Source organism: Drosophila mauritiana, chromosome 3R (assembly GCF_004382145.1).
Source record: "Drosophila mauritiana strain mau12 chromosome 3R, ASM438214v1, whole genome shotgun sequence".
Classification (NCBI taxonomy): domain Eukaryota; kingdom Metazoa; phylum Arthropoda; class Insecta; order Diptera; family Drosophilidae; genus Drosophila; species Drosophila mauritiana.
This window is the reverse complement of record NC_046670.1, coordinates 26231700-26257137: the sequence shown is the minus strand read 5'-3', so window position 1 is coordinate 26257137 and position 25438 is coordinate 26231700. Positions and strand designations below refer to the sequence as shown.

The 25438-nt window shown below is 45.0% G+C and overlaps 2 protein-coding genes across 4 annotated transcripts in view; one reads left to right on the top strand and one right to left on the bottom strand.

The window, feature by feature from the left end:
• Positions 1 to 25438, top strand: part of LOC117145379 (uncharacterized protein C2orf42 homolog) — a 171806-nt gene that overhangs the window by 52948 nt on the left and 93420 nt on the right. The gene's annotated exons all lie outside the window — the stretch shown is intronic.
• LOC117145378 (tyrosine-protein phosphatase 99A) overlaps positions 1 to 25438 on the bottom strand; it is a 112453-nt gene that overhangs the window by 50781 nt on the left and 36234 nt on the right. For all 3 annotated transcript variants that reach the window (XM_033311006.1, XM_033311003.1, XM_033311004.1), the window contains exons 3-8: positions 18966 to 19135; positions 16639 to 16765; positions 16092 to 16215; positions 11518 to 11699; positions 9042 to 9229; positions 4900 to 5014 (exon numbers count right to left, since the gene is read on the bottom strand). In XM_033311006.1, the coding sequence (XP_033166897.1) occupies positions 4900 to 5014; positions 9042 to 9229; positions 11518 to 11699; positions 16092 to 16215; positions 16639 to 16765; positions 18966 to 19135 (906 nt within the window). The remainder of the gene's footprint in view (positions 1 to 4899; positions 5015 to 9041; positions 9230 to 11517; positions 11700 to 16091; positions 16216 to 16638; positions 16766 to 18965; positions 19136 to 25438) is intronic.

The window sequence follows — 25438 nt, the reverse complement described above, 5'->3', positions numbered from 1 at the left end:
CTTAGACTGACCATCCTCTGATGAAGTTGGATACTAAGTTTAAATTTCCCATTCCTAATTTTTAAATAAGTTTCAAAGGCGGGATCAATAAATTTGCAAAGGCCTTCGCTGCACTATCGGTGACTAAGCTTGCTTGTTGCAAGTTCCTGCGAGTCCTGCCCGTCCTGGGTATCCTGAGCATCCTGAGAATCTGATCTGAGCCGGCGGCAGGGATTTTCCTTTACCCCCGCGTTGCTGCTCATTAATTTCGTCTATTTAGGAAAAGTTTTTGCTGCGCTGGCTGCGTTGCTGTTGCCTGCAACTTTTTTAAGTGGTTTGCGGTTTATCATTTTTGGCTTTGCAGCGAGTGAAAATGCAGCTGGCCCTGCTGCGCTTTTCCTTGCACACTTTCTTTTCTTGTTGCCTCTTTTTCTGCCGCAAACAAAACTGTGCGCAAACAGGAAATAACGGTAACGCTGCTTCATTTCCGCTTTTATTAAAACATACTTTTCACGTTGTACCTTATCCTGCTGCTGGTTCGTCCTTCTGCTCCTTTCCGCCCTCCATTTCCCGCCCGCCCCGCCCCTTTCCTTAATAGTCCCGACTGTCTTACCGCTGTTTGCTGCGGGCATCATCTTCTACCCTGCCTCGAAAAAAGTTGGTCAAAAAGGCTTGGCCCGCTTGATTTGCATACTGTGATTTTCTGATAAAGTTCAGTTTTTTAATGTTCTGCCTAAGTTTTTATAGTTTATATTTCGATTTTTTTATAAATGATATTGATTTTATACACATTTTCATGTTCGTTTCGGTGTAAACTGAAGTTAACGATTTCCCACTGTGCTTTCTCTCATAATGCGCTTTATTTTCGATTTATTCCCCTCTCAATTAGTCCTTCGCTTTCCACCTGCGAGTGTATTAACTATTCATTGTGGCCAAGGAAAGTTTTTTCCCTGGTGTTTTATGTGCTCTCGCTGTGGTTGTTGCCGCCGCTGCATTTTCGCCACCCCACTTTCTCCGCCGCCCACGAAATGCAGCTTGTCACTTCCGCCAGCCAGCCGCCCGCAGTTTTCCACGAAGGAAAACTTGTGCCCAGAGTTTGGGTTATGCGCCGCTATCTGAGTGGGTTTTTTTGGTCCGTTTTCTGCGGCTGGCGCTTTAAAAGCAGCCAGCGGATGCGCTGAACCATCTTTTAGAGGTGGGCGTTGTTTTTCCAGGCGGATGGGGGGCGTGGCCGATTTCCACGAGTATTTTCAGTGCATGCAAACGGCTGAACCTGAACCGCAGCTAGTTGAAAGTAGCCAAAGGTAATTAATTTTGTAGCTGCAAGTTGAGGGTCCTGCTGCAAAACTTAGTCGCCGGCGGATGCAGTACTCTGGATTCTGGTTATACGACCGCAAGCTTTTGACAGTCCGCGCTCGCTGCAAATGGATTTCCCATTTTCCATTTGCTTTAGTTTCCCGCTCGGAATGAGTGGCAACATTTCCTCAAAATGAAAGTGCGTCGTCTTTCCCTTTTTTAGTTCGTCCCGAAAGGTGGATGGATCTGTGCGTGTGTCTATTAATTTTCTTGGATGCAACAGCAGCGATAAGCAGCCACGTGCCACGCCCTCCAAGGACGTTGACAAACGGGCGGTGATAAATTGCTGAGTGGGGAATTCAAGGATAGAGCAGCTGGAAAATGCACTGCTCTTCATCATTTTAAATTTAAAGATTATAGATGGCTTCATTCCGAAACTCTACATCTTAAATGCAGGAGCACTTGGAGGAGATATTGATTTATTGATTAATAATTTTAAGAAAGATATTTAGCTTATTTAAACATTGTAATGTTGCGTTATTGAAATGGCCTTTCCTAGTTTTCCCAAGTGTTTCGTGCTTTTCAGCTTCACTTGCTCCTAACAACGAGTCTAATGGACCATTTGTTTTGGCTGCGTTGATTTTGCATTTTGGCTGAGAGAGAAATGGCGCTCAAGTCAGTTTCCTACGGCTGCAGGTTGTTTGAATTATAAATTTGAAATTAAAGAGCCATGCCCGCCAGACGCCCTCGAGTAGAAGAAGTAGACAAATTAAATTGCAAAACGCTCCAGTTGCTTGGCCATGAGGACTTAGAGGTCTTAACCAGTTCACTTAACTGCATGTGATCCCCCCGAACCTCGTAACCTCCTCGGCTCCTCGGCTCGTCCAGGCACAAGAGGCCGTGTCAAAGGGCCCAAAGCCTTGGGTAACAGGACGCGTTAAAGTCAAAAGTTGCCAGGACAAGACCATCAAGTGTTGCCATGTACACACGAATGGAACGAAACGAAACGAAATGAAATGAAGTTATCAAGAAACAGGGCACAAAGCCATTACGATTGTCCTGCTGTCTGTCCCTGAGTCCTTGTGTCCTTCTGTCTCGAAAGCGACAAGTGTTTGGGGCCCCTTGAGCTGTCTGCACTGCACAGAAGGAAAAAACTCTATTCTTGGCCACAGGTCCCCCTCCCAGTCTCGGCCAACTGACATCCAAGTGCGTGCCGGCCAAAACGAGCAAGACAATACGGTTTTTGGGGCGCATTCTAAGCCCGTGCCAATGTCAGAAGTTAAAACGCAAAAACAAAGGCACAGGCCAAAGGAAAGTGGAAAATATCTAATCAAAGACGACCTGTCGAGCAGCTCGACGAGTATACAACTCGAAGGGCAAAGCCGAAAGCCCGGCGAAGCCCTAGAATTGTTTTGCAATCGTTGAGTTCCTTCTAAGGACATTATCTGGCTGGATAACACAACACGCCCTTCTCCCAAGGAACTGCCGGATTTCATGGCTCCCTGACTCCGCGACTTTCTGACCCCCAGCTAAGCCGCACTGCAAGGCTTCATAATTTTCACCGCATGTGGTCGTGGTGCAGAGTTCTTTGCTCGCTTTTCCTCTCGGGTTGAAAATTCAATTCATATGCTGGCTAAGAATGCGTAAGGGAAGTTGTCTGGAAAGGGAAAGATACACTATTCAAGGGTATATCTTTTAAATCAAAGTTTAAAGTATACAAATGAAATCTCTTTTTCAAGTGCAGGATGTTGTTCCTCGCCTTTTACTGCCACTTGCGGCCGCTTTGTGGCAAATATTCGGGGGTAATTAATCAACTGCCACGCGCATCGACCACGCCCCTCCGAAGTGGGCTGAATTCTATTAGGCCCAAATGGAAGGGGGTGGGGGCGGGGCAGCTGGGCCAAAGTTGCTGCCTAAGCCGCAGGAAATCCCCAGAAAGCGCCGCCCGTCTGCACCTGCCACTTCACCTTGCCACATCCACATGCCAACATATAGCCAAACAAAAATTGAAAGGAACGTGAAAAATTCGGAAATTACTGAGTTATGCCAGCTGTCGCAAAAATCCCGAGTTATATTTTCGCTACCGCTGAAAGCAGCTTATATACATATATGTGTGTACCCGGAGGAGGGAAAATCCGTACTGGCGAATGCCATCGTATTTTCGTTTTTATCGAATCTGATTTTATTCCGTTTCCGGCCAATCCCGTTCCCCGTGACGCTGGCAAAGGATTTTCCGCTGAATTTTATGCTAATTATGCCGCTAAGCTCTTGGGCAACTTTCAAAAGAGTTTCGAGTCTTAGCGCGCCTTAAAAAACTTCCTTCGCTAAATCCGGGCACAATATTTGGCCAAGACGCGCTTATGCAAACAGATTTGCGCTGACTGCAGGAAATTAAATTCCCTCGTCCGCCTGCCGCTTTTCCGATAAATTCGCACACGTTGGACTTTTTTATCCGCCCCGATTTATTTATGACCGACCGAGCGACCGACTGCTTATAATTTACGTTCCGCCGACTTCAGCCGGCCGGCGACTATGGCATCAACACTTCCGCTCCACCAGCGGCGGCGGCGGCGTCTGGTGATACCAAGTGAGACGCCGCCAGCGGAAATCCACGTGGCGGTCCAGGAGGAAGGCAGGAGCCGGGGGATTCAACAATAGAAAGGATGCGGCGAGGAGCGGGACTAGCAGGATACGGCAACGATTTTGATACCTCTCTTTGTATCAACCAACGCAGCTTGATCGTTATTTCAGGAACTATATCTTTAGCAGTAACTCATAGATTCCATTGGCTTCTTAAAGCAGTATACCCCAAAATACCTCACAAGTAGGAGGTACGAAAAAGGGGAAAGAACCGAAGTAGAAAGTAGAAAGGACATGCCTGGGCAGTTTTTGTTGCTGACTGAGCAGCATATGGCGAAAGTTTAAGTAAGCAATATTTATTTTGTATTTCTATTTGCTTGGCCGAGTGTTCTACCATTTCAATACAGTTCGCACACCGAACTGCGGTCTGCAGCGGATTTCGAGATGCCGGGCAAGAAGCTGGATGTTTTTTCCCCATCCGGCCAAAAAGGGTGGGAAAAATATGAAAAATTGCAACATATTTTCCTTAGCCTCTGGCCGGAGTTAAACTTTTATTTGTTTGCTTCATTGCATGGCGGAGGCATTTTGTGGTTGAGCGAATCTCAAAGTTGCTGCTTTGCTTTGCCCTTCCCCACTCGCATCTGTGCAACCATGGAAATGTTGCAGGGAGCTGAAAAACTAAAAGTGCACACAAAGGCGAATTTATTTCTGAAGCTGCTGCATCTGCATCTTGTACTGCATTTGATATGCGATATACACACCATATAACATATAACCCTACATTTTTCTGGCATTTTCGGGGTCGGATTGGTCACTTGTCTGGCATGTCAATAAGCCGTAATATTTGGAATTTTGCGGGTCCCAGATATGTGAAAAATAGTTGGGGCGATCGACTTATTGACTTGTGGCCATCGTTTGCATGCCTGACAGGCCAAATTCCCCAGCGAGGCCACTGTGCGGCATGCATCATTGATAATGTTCGAGATCTGGGGAATGTGCATTGCATTCTGCCCCGCAAAAGGGCGCTGCCACTCTACCACTCACCTCCTTCGTCGGTCATCACCAGGATGGTGGTCTCCGGGCCCAGACCCTCGGGATTGAACACCTGCACCGTCACCTTGTACTGAGTGTACGTCTGTAGGTTCTGAATCTCATGGCTCTGCAAGAGAAGGGGGAATATTCATTTAAATTATTAGTATTTTGTGTAGAAACTCATATATAATCACTTTAGATATAACCCTAGTTAGTAAGAGTGTGAAGGAAATGAAGGGCTTCTTTTTGAATTCCGATTTCATTGATTTATTAATTCTTTGTATGCCGCTACATGAAATTTTTGTATTATATCTATAAAAAAATATCCAATTGAGAACCCATTTTGGTGTTATTTTGTTTTTGGCTGCACACACACCAAAGGACTTTTCGTTTGTTGGCCATCGAAGGCGCTTAACAAAATAAAGTGGGGCACTTGCAGCAAGTGCTTCTCTGCAGCAGCTGCAGCGCCACCCAATCGCCCAAGCCCCGCCAACTCACCCCCTTCCATTCGCCCATCAGCATTGTGCATGCTTGGAGCGGAAATTGCGCGTTGCATACTTTTGTGCGTTGCCGTTGGCAAATATGAAAATTGCAGCACTTAAAATTGATTTGCAGTGCTGCGATGTCGGTGCAAAAGGAAATTGAGTTGCTTGGGCAACGAGCAGTAGTCTTTGCCTTAATTGCCACTCCACATACAGTCGCGTACACAGTGCGAAAAAGAAGACTTGGTTGGAAAAATGATGGATAAATAACTTGTCTCCTACTGGGAAATTCAAGGGAAGTACAACCATTCAAATCAAATGAGTATTTATGACACTCCTCGACTTGATTACCAACACCGAGGACATTCGCTTGAATATATATTCTAAAAGTGCTCATATCCTCGCACTTTTCTGTTTGTGCATGCCAAGGACTTTGCCATAAGTGAGTCCGTTCCGGTGGCTTTGTATGTGAATTTCGCGAGCGGCGGCTGATTAAGGTTTTAACCAAAGGTCAAAAGCAGTGCCAAACCATAAAACAAGCCGCAGACTTAGAGTGGCTCGCAATGGCCCAAAGCAGCGCACATGTGTAATACACATTGTGTATGTGAATCTATGTGCTCGCAAATGGTCAGTTGCCTTGGGCAAATTATGTAGCATACATTAGAGCGCTGCCCGCCCGAATTTGCCTGCTGGTGTGCATGTGTGCGTATGCGAGCCCGTCTGCGGTGCCACCGCAAAACCAACGGGTTCTCGACTGTGCGAACTCCAGGCTTGTGCTTAGCAGCGGATTGACTGCCATGCCAACAGCTTAAGTGGCTGCTTTCGGCTTTTCAGACGGCGCCAGCCACAGTCCTAGTTATTTCCGCCTAAAGCGTGATATCTTATCCAGCAATTCGGCATCCAGCCACAGCTGCGGTCAAGATCATAGTTCTTGCCGCTTAGAAGATTAACAAAGCAATGTTTCTAAACATTTCATATTAGTTTAGCTTCTACTTCAAGTTGCTTCTTAGAATACCAAATAGTTGTATGCAGACTGGCGGTATAACTTTAACCGCCACTGTGCTTAGAACTGCGTACATAAAACTGAGCGCTCGGATTTAGTGTTTGTATATGTTGGGCGGTCATATAATGCCATTTTATTTAGTCGCCAGTAAATGAGGCCGAAAATTTACAACTGCTTTTATTTTTATGGTCAGCTGAAAGTTGGAACCGCCCGAGGGCGGGCCGCGTAATTGATATAATGTAATTGATAAAGTGGCCAACTTCCTGCCATATTGCATAAGTTGGCAAAGTGCGAAGCAGTGGGGGATAAGCATCTAAATATTCTCGCCCCTTCTGCGTTAATTAGTGCTGGAGAACTGGAAACGAAGTGAGCATCTAGGTGGTAGAAGGCTGAAATTTGGAACTACAAGCAGATAGAGCATTTCGCCTGTCAAACAAATCGCAATGCCTCCAACAAAAAACTCACAATTTTCCCCAACTGAATTTGCTCTTTTATCTGCACAGTATTTTTTCCCTCTTGTTCATCAACAATATCAGTGTCGGACTACGCTTTTTCGCCTCCATTTTTGTTATAACATTTTTTTTTTTTTAATTTTTGCGGAGCAACTTCCTTTGAGGTTTCGGGTGACTCGACTTGCCGGCTTTTATCTGCGTGAAAGTTGCGAAATTTATGCTTTACGGCGCAGAAATTTTAATTAGAAAATTGGCAAATTTAGCCCTGCGGGCGAGCGCTGGAAAATCCACCGCCCCGCTCGCTTTCCACCTCACACGTGACAGCTCGATGTGAATGCCGCTGGCCATGGGAGGCGGCGGCGAGATAGGGGCGTGGCAGGTCGGCAGAAGCCGCAGGATCCTGAATGCTGATGCTGCGATATGGGAATAACAGAAAGCCATGTCCTGGAGTCCACCAAAGTGACTTGAGCACAAAAAACACATGCACGAGGAGAAAAAATGTGACGCTATGCGTTCGAGAAATGTTTTTTTTGATCCGATTAGAAAGACACTATAATGACTATGATTACTCGCTAAATTGTGCCATGGATATTTCTGGTTACACCGAACATCCTTTTTTTTAGAGAATTTGGCATTAGAAAATGTTCTGCGTGTTCTTACTGCTGCGAAAAAAGAAGAAGTCCAACTAAAGTCGCACGTTTCTGCCTGCAAGGATAATATTTCAACATGCCAGCGACATGCAAAAGAGAAAAAAAGGAAAGGACTTGCAGAGTGAGACGGGTAGCTGCGTCCAGATAAGGACAAAATATGCACTCGAGCACAAAAGCGTGCCACGCTTGTGGCAATCAAGCCCACCTCCCACCTCCATCCTCCCAACATGCCATCCTCCCAAGCAGCCGTGTGTGATTCTTCTATTTTTTGGAAAGTCCGCCGCGCCGAGTGTCGTACGTGAGCATTATCGCTAATAATTTCTGCATATTTAAGCCAATCCCCTCGCAGCTGGCAAGTGCATCCGGAATGCAGCTGCAAATTCGGAAATGCATTCCCAGTGCTCGACTTTAGTGTTTCGCTTGAAGAGCCCCCGAAATGGCCAGCGATTCGGATTGCACCCTGGGGTGGAATAAAGTCCATCCAAAGCCAGGTGATGGCAGTAGAAATCGTTAAAATTTAGAGCATCTAAACGAAAGGCAAGAAATGCCTGAGGTGTCGGCTATTTTTTGAGAAGAGCACTAAGCACTTGAGTTTAAGTAGCTTCAAAGCTTCAAAAGTACGTTTGCGTTTAACTAATAATATTTATAATGATAGTTTAAAGTTTGCCGCTATTTAAAGCAAATATCTTAACAAATTGACAGATACCTAGCAGTGTAATTTATCAAACTGAAATAAAGCGGCCAAACTTGCCCTTTATTGAAAGGTATTCCCAAGCTATTTGTTCTGTTATCGCCCCCATTTTCCCGACATTTTCCCCAATTGCCTAGTTCATTAGCCAACTTGCGTGCCCAACTATGTGGCCCGTGGAGCTGGGTAGACACACCCACTGTTTGGGGTCCTTGGGCTAGAGACAGGAGGAGACTGGCCCCAGCTGAGAACTAATCGCTAACAAATTGCCACTGATAGCGGGCTCCCCCGACGAGATATGGTAACACCTTGACAGGTGGGCAAACGGAAAACACTTGTAAACCCGCTCGCAGTCGAGGTGTGTGGGAAATGTTTCACCTTTCGCCAGGTGTAAATTACTTTTTAATACGCCGCTGATGTGACTTTAAGCCGCCGAGCGACAGGCTAGAAGCACACACATTTTAGGCCAACTTTAAGCCCCCCCGCCATTCAAAGCCCGAATGAAAAACCGGCAGTTTTTGTGGCAAAGAAAACGATATGCACGTGGCAAAGCGGACAGACACGAAACGAAACCAAAGCGAAATTGAATGACGCTGCAGGCGGAACACGAAATGGTGCCCCTCTATCCATGCACTGCAAACAAATACTTTTGCTTACGAATAGTAATTATATTCCAAAGGCTCTCAAACACAGTCTAAATGAGATTTATGCACGTTTAAAAGAACTCATCATAGTACTTTACATCATAAAACTTTAATTTATATTCGGAACTCATTTTTCTTAGTGCACTTTCGACCCTGCGCTTGCATTTGCAATATGGCGAGGTGTCAGAAAACGTGAAATTCAATTATCTTTGGCCCGTACAACTAAATAACTCACCTCCACGGTGTTGTCGCGTATATAGATTTCCTTGGTATCGTTGGGGTCCCGATCGCGAGGTCGATATGTGATGCGGTAGCCAAGGAATTCGCCCAGTATGGTATCCGGCGGCGGAGCCTTCCACGAGATGTACACCGAGGTGGAGGACGTGTTGTGGGCCGTCGTCGGTATGGGCTTGCCCGTGGGAGCTGTAAGAGATTAGGTCGGTTAAAGAATGAGCCCAGGATAGGCCAGAAACTTTGGCTGGCGCTGCAAAAGTTGCTCGACGGAATGCTCAAAAATTCGAAATTAAAAACGCCGCGCAAAAGTTTCAACCGAAAACTCTCTGACCTGTCATGTAAAGCGGAACGTTGTCTGTGGCATTGTCAAGTTGTCACTGTCACGCAACATAAGTTGCAAGTGCCACGGCCTGTTCTTTTTTTGGCCTGGTGGAGTGGGAGTGGGTTTCCGGCCTCTGCGCCTACGGTTTCTATGGACGGCTTTCCTATTCGTAACCATCTTCCTTTTGGCCTTGTCTACGGGAATTACTTGCAGGTTAAATGATGCGTGTGTCGCGCAGATACACGGACAAAAATGAGTACTTCGTTAAGAAAATTTAACGAAAAACATTTAAAACATTCTAAAATTACTAGTACTCTTCTTACTATGGTTTTTATTTTTTTTTTGTGAAGTAATTCCAATTATTTAATTTATTTCCCTGCCTTTTTCTGAGTGTAGCAGGTGCGCCCGGCTTAGGATGAGCTGGCATTTTGCCAGGACCGAAAGATGGGCGAAATTTTTCGCATAGCTCAATGAATTTATAAATAAATTAAAAGATATTTTGTGACATTGATGCCGCGTCCCAAGTTTGCTCAGCAAATTGAAAACTTCTCGCTTTTCCGCTGCTTAGATTGAGATTTGGCCAGCATCCGGATGCTCGGATGAAAAGTGCCGTTGGTAAATTTATGCATGCCGCAGGCCTAATTTATAGAAATTGGCAACTTGGCCGGCGACCGCAGGACACGCACACAAATACACACACACAGCCCTGCAGGAGCACCAAAAGGACCTTAATGAGCTCGGAAGACGAGGACACAGCTACACACTATTGACTAATTTGTAACCGCATGTGTTGCAGCTTCGGCAGCTTGGGTCGCATTCCATTGTGCGTGCGGCATAAATGGAATTTCGCACCCAACCGAAGGACATACACTGCGAGAAATCAAAGAAAAATATATTTATATATTTATTTATATTTATTTATATTTATATATATTTAAACAACAAATGCAATACTTCCGTTTGGTGTACTATAACTTTCATATCTTGAGTCCAATTATGTTGGAAATTTCAAGGACCTTAGCTAATTTTCTTCACAGTGCAGCGGCAAAGTCATTTCCAATGTCCGTAAGACAAATGTGTTGCTAATAGCTTGTCGCTGTTGCCGCTGCTACTGCTACTTTGCCTTTGATTAATGTGTCTCGCGCTCTTAAAGCCTACGGAAAGTTTTGTGACTTTTTGGAGTCCATTTATACATATTGTACATATGTGGGGGTGCTACACACATATGTATATGCTACATGTGGAACACGCAGCGGCGTACGATTAATCATTGTCTGTGGCAGCCACACCAGCAGGTGAAATGTCGGCCAAATGACACGGAGCTCCGAGGCATGCGGCCCAAAATTAGTGCATCCAGCAGAACCTATAGTTCCACGAAGGTTCCCCCAACTTTCGGGAGGTGAATTTCTAGGCTTTGTCATCGCATGTTAATGAAACGAAAGCGGCCACTGAAATTTAAGTGTTTCTAGTTTCATAGTAAGGACGTGAAGACAGTTGAGGTAAAAAAAAAGGGAACTATCTAGGAGAAAAACAAAGTTCTAAACTCTGCACTCCATGCTACAATTTCACTTACACTATTGAAACTCAAAAATATAAGTACACTTTTTTTCAGAATCATGTAACTAGTTCTACGCCCGCAAGTGTAGCTTTCTTTGGGTTATAGGCGGTCGCAGTTAATGTCATTTAGAGCAGGAAGATGCGAGGGTGGTGGAGCAGGAAGCGGGAAGCAGGGAAGCTCCGGGAAATGACGACACACCTGGCCGGGCATAGCAGGTCCTTCGATGGCCTACCGTCAGCGGAAAAATAATTAAACGTATACAACGTGAGGAGACTCTGTGTTTATGAGGCAGTAATTGCTGGCAGTTGCGGGAAAAGCTGGGAAAGTGGGGAATCGGGAGAAAAACGGGCCGAGCCTGTGACAACTTTTCATTGGCGGCACTTAAAAGTCAGGGCAAGTCGTTGGAATTGAAATGAAAAATTAATGCGATTGTAAAAATTGTTATGTCATGTGTCGCGTAATTTTGCCCGGTGCCACAGCCATGCGTTACGTTATGTTATGTGGCACCGCCTACGCGAATAGTTTACGATCCTGGCGTCAATAAAGTGTGTGTGCAAGCACAAAGGATCCGAGGAGCCAAGCAGCCAAAGGACTCACCCTCACGCAGCGTGACTATGTAGTAGGACTCCTTGGACGGCGGACTGATTCCCAGCTTGTTGACCGCCAGGAGACGAAAGCTGTAGACGGTGAAGGGCGTCAGCCCGGTCACCTGATATGACGTCGCATTTGTCTTCGTGTAGATCCTGGCCAGCTGCTCCCAAATGCCATCCTCGCCCTCCCTGCAAAAACAAGCATCAGGTCAGTTAGGAAAATAATAAATATTTAAATTATATATCACTACTGAAGCTTCAATTAAAGTGGCTTAAAATTACGCGAATTTGCCAGTTCCGCCGGCTTATTGACCTCATTAATGTGTAGTGTATGCTGATGACTCATTCAGCGGGAAATTCAATGAACAATTAATGGTGCAAACGGGTTGCGGGCAAACAAAACATTTTGATTCAGCCAAATTATTTGAACGAATCATTTCATTATTGTGCATTTATATTGCAATTACCAGCTCAATTGCCGCCGCGCCAGCACACGTCCACATAAATAAACTCAGAAATCTATATTTTACGTCGCCAATCTGGCGGGAAAATGAGAAAAGCGCTCTGCGATTCCAATATACATAAACCATGGGGCATAAAATGCATTATGAAAATTTATATAAAACGGATGCGGATTTGCATGACACTTGCGGGCGGTTTGGGTCCTTTTTGGGATCCCCAAACGTGAAATGTGCGCCGCGCATAGGCACTAAAATATTTATGCGCCTTTCGGCCGTACAAAATACACCCGAATACTCGTACGTTAAAAAAAAATGAAGGAATATTTGTATTCCGGCGATATTGTTGTTGCCGCGCATATAAATTACTCGCAGCCGCTCGCACAATGAACATTTTTCATGGCACATTTCAAAGTGTAGTAAATTTTGGTTTAAACTCACATAATTTTAGCATATTTTTTGGCACATTCCCCTCTGCGAGCGCCAAAACATAGGCATACATTTATTGTGGCGGTGCCTCTTCTAAAGTTTGATTTTAATGGGGCTTACCGATTCGGTGCGGCTTTCATGGTGTGATTAAAAATGGTTTAAATATGAGCCGATGAAAAATGTTCAACGTTTCATGAAAGGCGACAACCAATAAAGGGGGCAAATGACCCACCGAAAAAAGTGCGGCCAGCGGAAATTGTGTCAGAAAATTGATTAAAATTAATAAATGCGTGCGAGCAGCTTCCGCGTTGAGTGGAGCACATCTGTTTGCGCTGGCAGTGGGCATTTAGTGAGTATATATAGTGCACACATATATATTCCGGTATCGGGGACATCGGCACATCGGGGCCCCCGGACTCGTTGCATTTGGGAAAAAATTGTTTGGCGACTTTATGAAGCATGGCAGGCGATGCCCCGCCATCATCTGGCCCGAATGAAAACCATATGAAAAATGTTGGGGACCTGGTCCTGAAACCCTGGTCAAAAAAACAACGAAAAAGGAAGAAATTGGGGGAGAGATTCTCCGGCAAAGTAACCACAATGGCAAATAAATTTGCGGCCTTTCCACGGACATGTATTGGATGCTTTTTGCTGTTATTGCACCGATGTTTTTGCCCCCACTGGTAAGCTGCTTTAAAAATGTTTGCTTACGTTTTTTCCATATTAAGCAAATAAATATGAGTTATTTATGCATCTGGCTGGGCTTGTGTTTGCCCTCCATGGGTATCGCTTCTACATGACCGACGGCTATGGGCCAAAGTTCATGCACGAGTTGTTGAAACAGGACGATTTACTTGCGCCACGAGTCCTTAAAGATAATGGACAAATAGTGGCACTCCAGGCACTCGGCAGATAAGTCAGGCACTTGGTCAAAAAGGGCACAATTTATGGCCAGAAACATTATATTTGGTAGAAACAGCAGGCCATTTTATTCTTCAAGTTTGAACCAATCGAAAGGGCAAAGTGCATACTCGCACAATGTTGATTTTCTCCTTTTCCAATTATATGTGTTTTCGTTACCATTTCATAGTTCATTATACCTTTAAACGTATTTTAAATGAAGTAAAGGTAAACAAAAAATAATTTGCAACGAAAATGTTTTCACAAGCGTAAGATTTAATTAATTTTATTTGCATATCTACCGCAAAAAGAAACTGAATAAACATGGTGCAAAATCATGCGACGGAAAACGCAGCTGAGTGAGATTTCATGTCCAATAAGAAGTATCTGTATCTGTATCTGAAAATGTATCTGTATCTGAATAGCGAGCGGACATCGCATAATGATATAGCCAGCGCTTTTTTTCGCCGCTATTTGGGCTTTCGGTGTCATCGGGTGAATGGTAAACGGGAAACAGTATCCGCAGCAGTTGATAAACATGTCAGTTCAGTGGGCTTGTGGGGCGTGGCAAGTGGGGAGCCGCAGAGTTTGGCCCAGTTTTCGGTTGACCGAAAGTTATGCCACTGAAATATGCGAAATACAAAACATCAATGCAGTATGTGCAAACACACATACATGCGCCGACTGATGACATTATCCTGCCCGCTGGCTGTGCAGCTCGTGCAACAGTTGAGGGTCAGCAATTTATGGATAGACTTAACGCTTGGCAGGACAACTCATACTCATACTCGTCCTGATCCTGATCCGCAGCCCATTTCAATTGCATGCGAGCAGCGTAAGGATGTCCCCGCCATCGTCATCATCTCAATAATCATCATCCCGTTGACGTTGGCGTCTTTCAATTTCGATGGCAGCTCATGTGCATATGGAACCACCAACTTGCCACCCCAACCAGCCCAATCCCCCAGTTTGCGCAAATAAACCGAATCAAGCGAAAATGTAAATAAGAGGCGTTGTGAAATAAAGGGAACGGGGGTCGATAAGGGGCTCCTCGACAGCATCAAGAACTCGAATCGACTTGACTCGACTCCACTAGACTCACTCCCATGTCGATGCGAATTTACATAAAATGCAGTCTGCAGCTCCACCTCGCCGGAAAACGAGATTGGAGAATGGAGATGGAGATGGCAGCGGGCAGGGCAGCTTCATTTTGAGAACGCGCTGCCCAAAAAAGTATGCTATGCTGCGTATAAGCTGTGCGTGCACTGAGAGAAATACTACTAACTTCGAGTATTAAACATTCTAGCTTGGAGTAAAGCGTTATATATGTTTAGAGTTGTCAGTGACTCAATGATCTATTTATTTTAGTATTTAAGTAAGTAAGAAACTTTTCTCGGATCTCCACTAATTTCTCCCAGTGTAGTGCACTTGGCAGGCGGCGGCGCGTGTTCACATTTCCTTCAGTGTTTGCGTGGGTGCAGTTATTTCTTATTTTGCATAAATGCACCGCAGGCTCTGCTTTCCAGTTGGCTGTCATCGATTGTGCCGGGAAAGCCAGTGTCTTGTCGAGGACACGCCCCCAGCCGCACCGCCAACGCCCCTTGCCCCCTTGCGCTACTGCAGTTGATGGAAATTTATTGAAAAAGTTTCGCTTTTTGGTATTTTTTGCCGACATTTTCGCTTGGCCTTTGTACCGCGTTGGCGGCGCTCGCTTTTTATTTCATGCCCCGCATTGAGTTCAAGTTATTCGGAAAATAGCCAGTGCCGCACAATGGCAGGCGTATGTGTGTGTGTGTGTGTGTGTGTGTGCATGGGTGTGCGAGCTCGACTTAAACCGGGGAACCCCCTTCGCACACACACATGCTCATCGATGCACAGATGGCTTTATACGCGTGCCTGTGCTTTCTTTTCTATTTAAATGGAGCAAAAGTGAAGTGCGTATCCCCGTAGTCATACATGTCAACTTTTACATATTAATTAAAGTACGAGTACCGCCGGACCAATGGGCGGAATTTACGCATCGAGGCTTACGGTGGAAATATATTTATAAAATATACTCATAATTGAAAGCAAAATATCTTGCTTACTTTTATGCACCCTTAGAAATAAATTATCAAGCTCTGGCACGGATTTTTAGTGGTTATTTCTATTACTTTCGTTCTCAAAATGATGGAAATATTATATTCCATGCAATGAATGCTATATTTAACGTTAATATTTCAAACGCAGCTGTACCTTTAACCCAGCTATAGCCGCATTAATTTAATTGAATGGGCTCGCGCAAATCAGGTGGCTGGCTCAGGTCAAAGGCGGGGGCGTCGCAGTGGGCAGGGGCAGTGGGCGTGGCTAGCTGCTCAGCATCCGAATGACGCTGATGGGCGCATTATGGCGGATGGTGTGCATCCTTTGCTCGCTAATTCATTAGCGCAATGGGGTCAGCCGCAGTTCGCATCCTTTCAAAGCGCCTTTGCATGTGTCAATCATGGCCGCGCGTCCATCATCGCCACAGACAGCTCTCCGCCACCACCTGTCCGTCCGCCCAAGTGCACTCCACCCGCCCACTGGCACTTCATCAGCTAAAACAAGCCATTCTGCGGGGAGAGTGCTGGTCAGTTGGGACTTAGGGCACCTTCTCGAAATATCTTAAACTATTTTCAATAAAAGAAAGCTTTGTACTCTATAGTTATTTCTTGCAAGTACTATAGGTCTTAAACGAATATCCCTTAAAGTTTTTAGTTTTATTCAGAGTTGGCACCTCTGGCGGCGCTTCGTTCTTCGGCATGGCAACACTTACCGCGTTTCGATAATAAAATGCGTGACGGGCGCATTCCGCGGATGCTGCGAGTGCGCCCAGGATAAATTCACCGAGCGTGATGTGAAACTTATCAACAATGGTCGCTCCGGCGGATCGGGCACATCTGCAGGGAAGAGAGGAGAGAAAGTGGCGGCTATCAGTGGAATGCAAATGGGAATCATGTCAAGGCGAGGGCGACAACAATGCAAACAGGGAGTGTGGCATCGATGGTGAAATGAAGGGCATCGAAGACATATCGGTAATGGAATCTGGGGCCAGCGGATGTTGGCCAAGTAAACCGGAAAAATCATTAAAGCAGTTAAGCGTTTCATTAAGAAAGCAGCGCAAATGAGCGCAGAGTGGGATAATTTAAATGAAACCAATATCTTCTTTCTTGAGAACGTAAATTAAAATGGTGAAATCTATGCAAATTAAAAAACTATACAGAAAAGTTGTTGCTCTCAGATCGAATTTCTTAATAAACTGAAACTTTCTAGATGAATATTGGCTTTAGGTGAAGCCCTTTCATATGGAATGCAATACTCACCCTGGACCAGCAAGTCGACAATGGCTTCTGGTATATGGCGATCGTTCACTAGGCATATGTATTCCGAGGTATCACTCGCTAATGAAGGGGAAAACTGCAGGCCGAAGTTGTCCGAAAGAAGTTGAATCTGCAACGAGATGAGGAAACTTAATTAGAACTTCGTTGGTGGGATATTGAAATTAAAATCTAGATATTTAGGGCCTGACAACGTGCAAGTCGAGCGACAAGAGTTTCCACTTTTGGGAGGGAAAACTTTTAAATAGCAGCCAGTCCTACACACATACATACGAGTATATGACTGGGAAAAGGAAAACAAAATTTAGGAACTCTGTCATCGAGCCAGCCTAAAAGTTTTTCCTGTTTCCTCGGCAAATTTGTTTTGGCCACAAATGCAGGCTCTTGCCCATAATTGAACTATGTGTCTTGCCCAACTTGAGCATGAAGCCAGTTGCTTTGGCAGTAAATTCATTCAAGATTTGTTTGTTTTTATGTTCTGATTTGCAGAAAATTTGGAAATTGCATGAAGCCGAAAATAATTTCCATAGGCATACGCACATATGTATGCACATACCTGCCCTACTGAGAGAATTGAGGCAAATTTAATAAGGATTTCCATCACAGATTACTGCGATACTATACTGCAAATGTATATTTCGGGCGAATTTAGGTTTGTTTCGAATGGCAAAACTAAATTATTTCATCCACATTGCCAGCAATCTATCTTTCGGTAGGTTATTGCAGCATGCAGCTAGAGTGCATCTGGCTTAGCTTCGGATGCCTGACCCTGTTATTAACTTTTGTATCTTTTGCCGCATCCTTGGCCTCAAATTACAGCCTTGGGTTCCACATATTCAAGTGAGTGTGTGTGCGTTTCGGTCGATTGCATTCTGGTAATTTGTTGGCTCCGACAGGCATTATTATTAGACGAGCGCCGAAAAATATTTGCCAGAATTTACCATGTGGAATTTTTAATATGCCCAGTAAACTCTAATTACATTCAACGCCCTCTTGCCCTCACATGACCAGAGCAAATCCAGAGCGGGTGAAAAAAAGGGGGAATAAACACAAGTAAACCTTGTAGAGGCGAATCCCTCGTCCTTCGGCCAAGTGGATCTCCTTAGTCCGCTTGGCTTGGGCAAACATGAATCATTTCTAGTCTCGGCCATAAAACAAAAGTTAATAGCTCAACAGGGTCCTGGAGCGCCTGTGGGTGCGAGAAGGGGTCATGTGTCAGCTGTAATAAAATGAAGCAGCCACTGTGCCAAGGTGAAAAACTTTTAATACACATAATAGCCTGGCCAAGAAGCAGCCGCCGCACTTGCAGCAAACTTCCGCCCAAGAAATGCGAGCCGGGCGCCGAAGCCGGATTGGGACCAACTTTGGCTGCCTGCAGCTCAAGTGTCCCAGTCCGCCATTTAACACATAGCTGGCTGGCCTCCTCCAGCAGCTCAGGGAGAAGCTTGCCAATGCACTGGGAGAAATCAGGCACTAAAGCCTTAACCAGTTAAGGAAAAAATATCACTTTTATAGAATTGTGTTTCCCCTTTCAACTTTTTCCCACTGTGCAGACATCCCAGCATTCTCCATCATCTTGCTCCCAACGAAGGGGCAACTTCATCATTCTGTTTGCGCCGCCTCAATGGCCCCCGAGTGCGTTTAAGGCCATTGCAATCACTTTTGGCCCTCCTTTTTCTGCCATCTGGCAGGCACTTGAACATTTTTTTTTTCGCAGCCATGTCGCTTTTGTTTTAGTGCAACTATCAAACATTTAAAATATATTTGCCGCGCCGGCTGCACTGCACTTGGGTGACCCCGATCCCCCATCCTTCCCGATCTGCCCCGCTCTCGCACCCGATCTTGCCACCATTGATGGCCACTTAGTTGTCGGGACTTTCGCTGCACTTTCTTGTACTCATCGCCGCTGTCGACGGTTGGCGGATGGCAAAGTTCAAACAGCCGCCCGGCAACCGGCCATCAATTATTTTAACAGCTTCGTTTTTGCACCCAGAACGAAGGGTCCTATATATCAGGGATGTTCCTTCCAAGGAGGCGCCCAGCTCCTCTGCTGCCCCAAAGTGTTGAAATGAATTCTGATATGACACTGGAGGGCCATTTCACGGCGAAAATTGCAGAAAGGGGAATGAATCCTGCCGCTCTAATGAATAAATTCGATTTGACAAGCGTTTAAGTTATGCAGATTTAGTACGCATCCTATATGTCACTTTTCTTGGGTCTATATTCTTCTCTCTTGTAATTAGACTCTCTTGTATTTATTAGGAATAAGATTCTGCATTTTTCTCAGTATTTTATATCAAGTGTTAACTCACCCTCGGACTGTGGAGCAGGGGTATCCGGTTGGCAAACTGCGCGATTGTCGTGGACGCCGTCTTCCACACGAGCGTGTCCACCAGCGAGTGCTCATTGACCCCCGGACACGGAATGGTCACGTTCTTGCCCGCCTCGGCATTCACCTTTACGTAGTCCAGATTTGTGACGTCTGCAAAAGATAAATAAGACATCAAGTGTTAATGTGGTAGTGTAGAGCTAGGAAAGGCAAAAAGGGTCAACATTTTGGAGTTTTACATGGATTCATACTTGTAAAAGTATGTGCAGTCTTGTTTATTATTATTTCCAGCTTAAATTGTATTCCAAAACTCAATTGCACTTGAGAATATTCGAGGACAATGCGTGTTGATACACATAGTGAATGATTTAATTGGGTAATAAAAGTACGGCACGGAGACTGCACTTTTTTCGCCATTTGCGAGCTGCATGCAGCAAGATGAAGGAAAGTGGTGAAAGCTTGCCAGAATTTGGGGCATTCCATTGAGAAAGTTGGGGCTGCGAGCGCCGGCTGCTCATAAAAGGGGAGCTCAAGTTATTTGGAAAGGAATATTTTGGCACACAAAAGCGAAAAGCAGCCGCAAAATGTTTGGGCAAAATATCTGCAAGGCATTTTAATTACATAACATTTTTACGGAGCAGAGCTCACAGCTTGTGCTCCATGCTCCATCCTCCCCCTCCCCCAAAGTACATATATATACTTGGATGTATGTGCATATATCTAAAGTCCCCCATGCACTGCGTGTCAGTTGGCAGTGCTGAAAGCAATTTAATGCTCTAAACTATTTTGGTAGGTGGCCCAGCCGGTCGGTCACCTGAGTACGAAGCCACCACTTCATGCATGCCGGAGCAGATCCTTTCGAGCAATATTTGTTTTGGAAATTGCCAAAAATTCCTGGCTCTCCTCCGACCTGTGCTGGGATCTCGATGTTGCGAGCGGACGCTGGAGCTCCAATTAAAATTATAGAAACAACACATCGACTGTCCGCCCGGTGGGCAGTTGGCCAAGAAGCATCCAGCATAAGCGGCTTTGGCAGCTGAATCCGCACCGCAGCTGCGTCTCCATCTCCACTTGCATCTGCATAAATTGCCAAGCGTCCGAGTGTTGGTAATAAGCATTAGGCATGACATGGCTCCCATCTCTAGCTACGACTCCGAAACCGAGCCCAAAAACTCCGATGCCACTTGCAATCAATTGAGAAATCATGCTGAAAACCAAAACGATTCAATGCGATTCGATGCGATTCCACTGCCCAATACCAATGCCAATGCCAAAGCCAAAAACCCACCATTTAGCAATGGCATTGGCAGTGGCAGTTGCAACTCAACTGGTTGCCACAACGACTGCATTTCGAGTGGATTCGGGTAGGTTGGGGTCACCACTTGCTGCTCTGGCGCTCTATCCCTCAAATGGGTATTCGGTACTCGGTTTTCGGAGCTCGGTTTTATTCATTTCTGGACCCTGGACCCTATAACCTGGACCCTTTCTCCCTTTGGTCATTTTTTTGTTCACTAAGCCGCGATCATCGGAGCATTTATAAATTATCGATTCATTGTCTTTTGATTTCTCTCTCTCTTGAAATTAAATTTCAGTGTGGAACTCTGTAGCAGAAATTTTGCATAATACGGAGGACGACACTCGCTGTTTGGTCAGTTTTGGTGTAATTTATGATTTTGGACTGCGGCAGTGAAGCCCGAGGAATTTGAATGCGTACAGAGAGAGAAAAGCCAAGGAATATGGCATAAATCTTTGGTATGAACAAAAATATAGTCGGAAATCTTCGGCAATCCCCGTTTCTCCCAGTGTCCTTGTGGAATTGGGGCCGTTTTTGCATATTCCGCCTGGCGAATGTAGATGAGTTGGATGGCCAGAAACAGAGGGCGAATCGCTGTTTAATTTCCTGATGCAATGGCCCCGAGTTCAGGAAACAATTGCACACAATTTATGACGGGGCTTTTTTGACGACTGCCCCAAAAGCGTTTTCGTACTAGAAGTTGGCAATTAAGCAGCAAGCAGAGCGACATTCAAACTTGCAACCAGACAGTGAGACAATCAGCCAGCCAGACAGACAGACGGGCGCTGTAAATAAATTATAATTATTTTGTGCCATTGAGGCGGCGAGTGCTCAAGGGATTCGCTTTGGACCACAGGAAAATTAGCCAACGACAAAATCGAAATAAGTTGCCCGACCAGAGTTGTGACCACCCTTCGGTTTCCGGTTCGCTTTGGATTGGATTGGATTGAGCTAATAATCAAATTGAATGCAACCCCCGACGACGACGAGGACGACTCGACCGGCAACAATTAATTTTATTTATGTTGATTCTAATCAACGGACAAGCAGACAGTGGGATTTCTGGCTCTGCCATGGCGCGGGGTTTGTGCCTTTGAAATCCTGGCGGAAAAACCGGCGGAGCGCATGAAAGATGAAAATATTGAATTCATGCCTCGCTGCTCGCAGCTTCAACGGAAATATATTCAGCCCCTGCCACAGGATAATGCACTGCGATATAATTGATTTGGTTTTTTATTTTTAGCAAAGTTAGGCAGTTAAAACGGGGGAGAATAGGAAACATTCAAGGAGTTGCCATGCAGGAAAGGGAGTTTTTGAACAACTAATTAGAATTAGACACTGTTCAAATTCCGGAAATTATTCAGAGGGGAGTATACATGTTTTTAGATAGTTTAAATTTGAAACATTTTCATTTTCGTCCTGTGCACGGCAAGCATCAATATTACAGCACTTGATTGTTTGTCCTGCTCCTCTGACCCGTTGCCATGTCAATTGTCTGTAAAAACACTCCACGATGGGAGCTCACATGGCTGAGCTCATCCGAGGAACTGGAACTGGAACTGAGCTGCAGCTGGAGTGTGGCGCTTATAATATTCAGACTTTGTTGCTGGCTGCTCGAGAAGTACTCGTGTTTATTTGCATACAGCTGCATCGATTTGGGGAGCATTTAGTGCCTGGGGCTTGTGAATGGAAAGCCATTTGGCAGCCGGGCGGGGCAGTAAGCCCTTTTGGCAACAACCTAACCGTATTTGGCTTTCAATTTCAGCACATTCCGGGTGTCATCTGCGCACATCTCGTGCCCATTTTGTGAATGGTCTGTGTTCGTGCCACCAACAAGTTGCAGTCTTTCTATGGCCTGCAACTGCACTTTGAAGTGCATCTATTTGGAAACCATTGCGATTCATTTTTCCCAGCAAACGGGGGGAAATGCCACTCGAGCCGCAGACTTGGCAGCTTCAAAGGGAGCATTGAATAAGGATGCCGCAGTTTATCTCTCCACCCCGAGCCCCCGGTGCGGTGCATCAACTTCAGGCGGTATTAAATCCCGGATTGGATGAGTAATTATCCAATTAAAATTGAAGTTTTGGTCGCTCGAGTGCTGGATGGACAACACTTGGCTGGACTGGCAACTCGACGGCCTGGCCGAGTCGAGGCTCATAACTTGAGGCACGTGGCCAGTCAGTCAGCGGGTTGGAAAAGGATGTGCCACGCATGGAGGCACTGAAAAAAATTAGGTTCATTGGTGGGGAAATTCACTTGAATCATTATGAAATGGGAAAAGATTCTTGGAATTTTATTATCAATGGTGTCCTTGTAAGATACTTTTTATAGATATAGAACATTTTTAAATCTTTCAGTCTCATTCAAAACGAATTCATTTGAAATTTCTTTTGTAAAGTATTTAATTGTCCCAGTTCGTTTTATACCCTGCAGAAGTGAAATGCGAAAAGCATTTGTAAGTATTTTCTAGCAGTGTGGGTGCGTATCTGTGTTTGGCCGCCCTTCCATCCGTCCGTCTGTCCATCCGTCCGTCTGTCGGCCTGTCTGCTGTTTGTATAGACATTTTGCTGTCATCCTGCGATGGCCGCCGACTGCCACAGAAGCCGAGCAATAAAGGCGTGCGCAGACGTCGATGGAAAGGACATGCGAGCAGCATCGTGCTCATGACAACACACCCACGCATACACTCTCACGCACATCACACACATTCATCTCAGGCAGCCAGACAATATCCCTTTTTTATGCCTGAACGCAGCAAATAATGAAATTATGACAAGCGTCGGGAGCGGGAAACTCTGGAATATAAGATGGGCACTTCTTGGGATGACGAAAACGAGATAAAAGCTGACAAGTGGCGAATGTGAAATATGATTGAGCAGGGCCACGCCCACCCACGCATATTCCACCCACGAACACTTAACTTTAACTAGGCAACTTGAAGTGTTTCAGCCTTGGGTAAACATATGTACAGGCGATCCGGGCTGAGGAGAGAGAAGCCCTCCAAGGCAGCCGGGATCAGTCAATAATGCTGACATCGAATTGAAGCCAAGCTGATGGCAACTGTCAGGCAAATGTGTTTCAATTTCGTTAAACTTCGGGCCAAAAGATGGGCGCGGGTTAAGGGTTAACGTGTACGGGGTTTTGGGCCACATCTCCAATGCGTGGGTGGTTCAAGGATGCGGACGGTGGACTGCGGACTGCGGACTGCGGGTTGCGGGGCAACCGACAGTCGGCGGCCAGCGGTAATCCCTTCCGTTTCATTACACAAATGCGGCTTAAGGGAAAATATATTATAAATGCCAACAACAATATGAAAGCCCCATAAAATACGAGGCATATTAAAATGCAAATAAACCAACGGAAGCATCCCACACATGCACGGCGGAAAAGTAAACAGAATTGGTCAGCAGTCGGGAGTTTAAATACCTGGCACTTTAAAGTACAATTTGAAGTTTAAATTTAAATTTTAGAACTGTGTGTATGGCTATGCTGTAGATTTGCCTTAAGATTTGAAACTTATAATATTTGAAGGAATATTTTGAATACATTCCATTTTTCTTAGTGCACTTTTATATTGATGCTTTAAAGAGTTCGCCGCAGACCAGGTGTGTGCGGAAAGCTCACTTGCAGGCCCCTTTGTTAAATTGATATAATTAACCGAGCCCCGGCGAACTGAAACCGGATTGAAAGCCTGAAAATTGATCGTAAAGAACACACTGGATGTATCCAGCTTGCCTCATTATGGCCGCATACTTTTCGCGCCCAGTGTGTATTGCAGCCGTGTTCCTTGTTTTCCGCAGCCGAAAGCCAGCAATTTCCCTTTCGGGGCAAACGGCGACCAGGTTCGTCCGCTTTTCACAGTTTTCCCCGCTGCCCAGACCCAAAATTCAAATGGAAAATTCTGCACATTCTGCGCTGTAAATTGGAATTGCCAGCGGTTAAGCCGAGGGCCGTAAGCCTCGCCAGGTGAAAAGTGAAAGGCTCAAATGCTGTTGCCACTTTTGCCCGGCGAATTTCGAGCATTTGAGCGCTTTTTTGCTAGTTTAGAAGTGCTCTCCACGTGTCCTTGTATTTGTGAGTGATTCTGTGTCCGTGAGGGTGTGTGTGTGTGTGTGTGTGAGGGGTGTCCTGCCGCCAGGCTGTGAGTGTGTACGTCTGTGTGTCGTGGCTTGGAGCTTAGTGTAATTAAAGCTAAATAGCCTGCATAATGAGAAAGTAATTAGCAATGTGGATGCTGCTCGTTATTTCCTCTTACGCCCCGCTTTTAAACGTGATCTATATGAGTTTGTAAATAGAATAAAAGCGATAAAAATATGTGTACTTCCTGCATAAATTATTCTTGTTTGCGCACAAAAATTTTGCTTGTTTTGACTACAGTAGTGGGGCAGTAATAACCTAAATTAAACCTGAATTAAAATTATAAAAAAAAGAACCGGATACTCTTGTTTGCCTAAAAGCATTAAGTTTATCGTTTTGTTTGGCAGAAGCTTTACGTTTGATTTTTCATATTCCATATTCAGTGTAATCTATTTGCATTTAGGAGTCAAATAAAAAGCAAAAATCCCTGCATAATTAATTTTATGAACTGTGCCATGATCCTGGTTTTTTGTGATTTTTCATCAGATTTTCTATCATTTCTATAAGCCACGCTTCAATTGTTTGCCGATTTTTTATTAAACTAGTTTATCTACGCATAAAGCACACTTTTATACTATTTTTTTAATGGCTGGCAATTAAAAATACGTGATTTACGCGAAGTTCGTGGTAATTAATTTAAATCGCCAGTTATTTTCTTTATGGATCGACCATTGTTTTACGTGCTTCCGGCGGTAAGCTTTTATTGTTTCCTCAGCTCGGCATAGTTTAAAGATTAAAGAGCACTGCTTTTCCACCCAGAAATGTTCTATATGGAAAATTATTCTTCGCCGCGCTATTTGCAATGCAAAATGAAGAGGATTTTAATTTGAAACCGCAGTGAGCAGAGAAAGCAGAAATCGAAAAGAAATTACAATGCTGTGTTTGCATGTCTGAAATGTCACCTGGCACACGCACACAGGAACACCTCTCTCTCACACACACACACACACACGGACTCACATGCATATGAACACCTCACCTGTGTAAACTAAATAAAACCCGCCGACATCACCGAAAACAAAAAG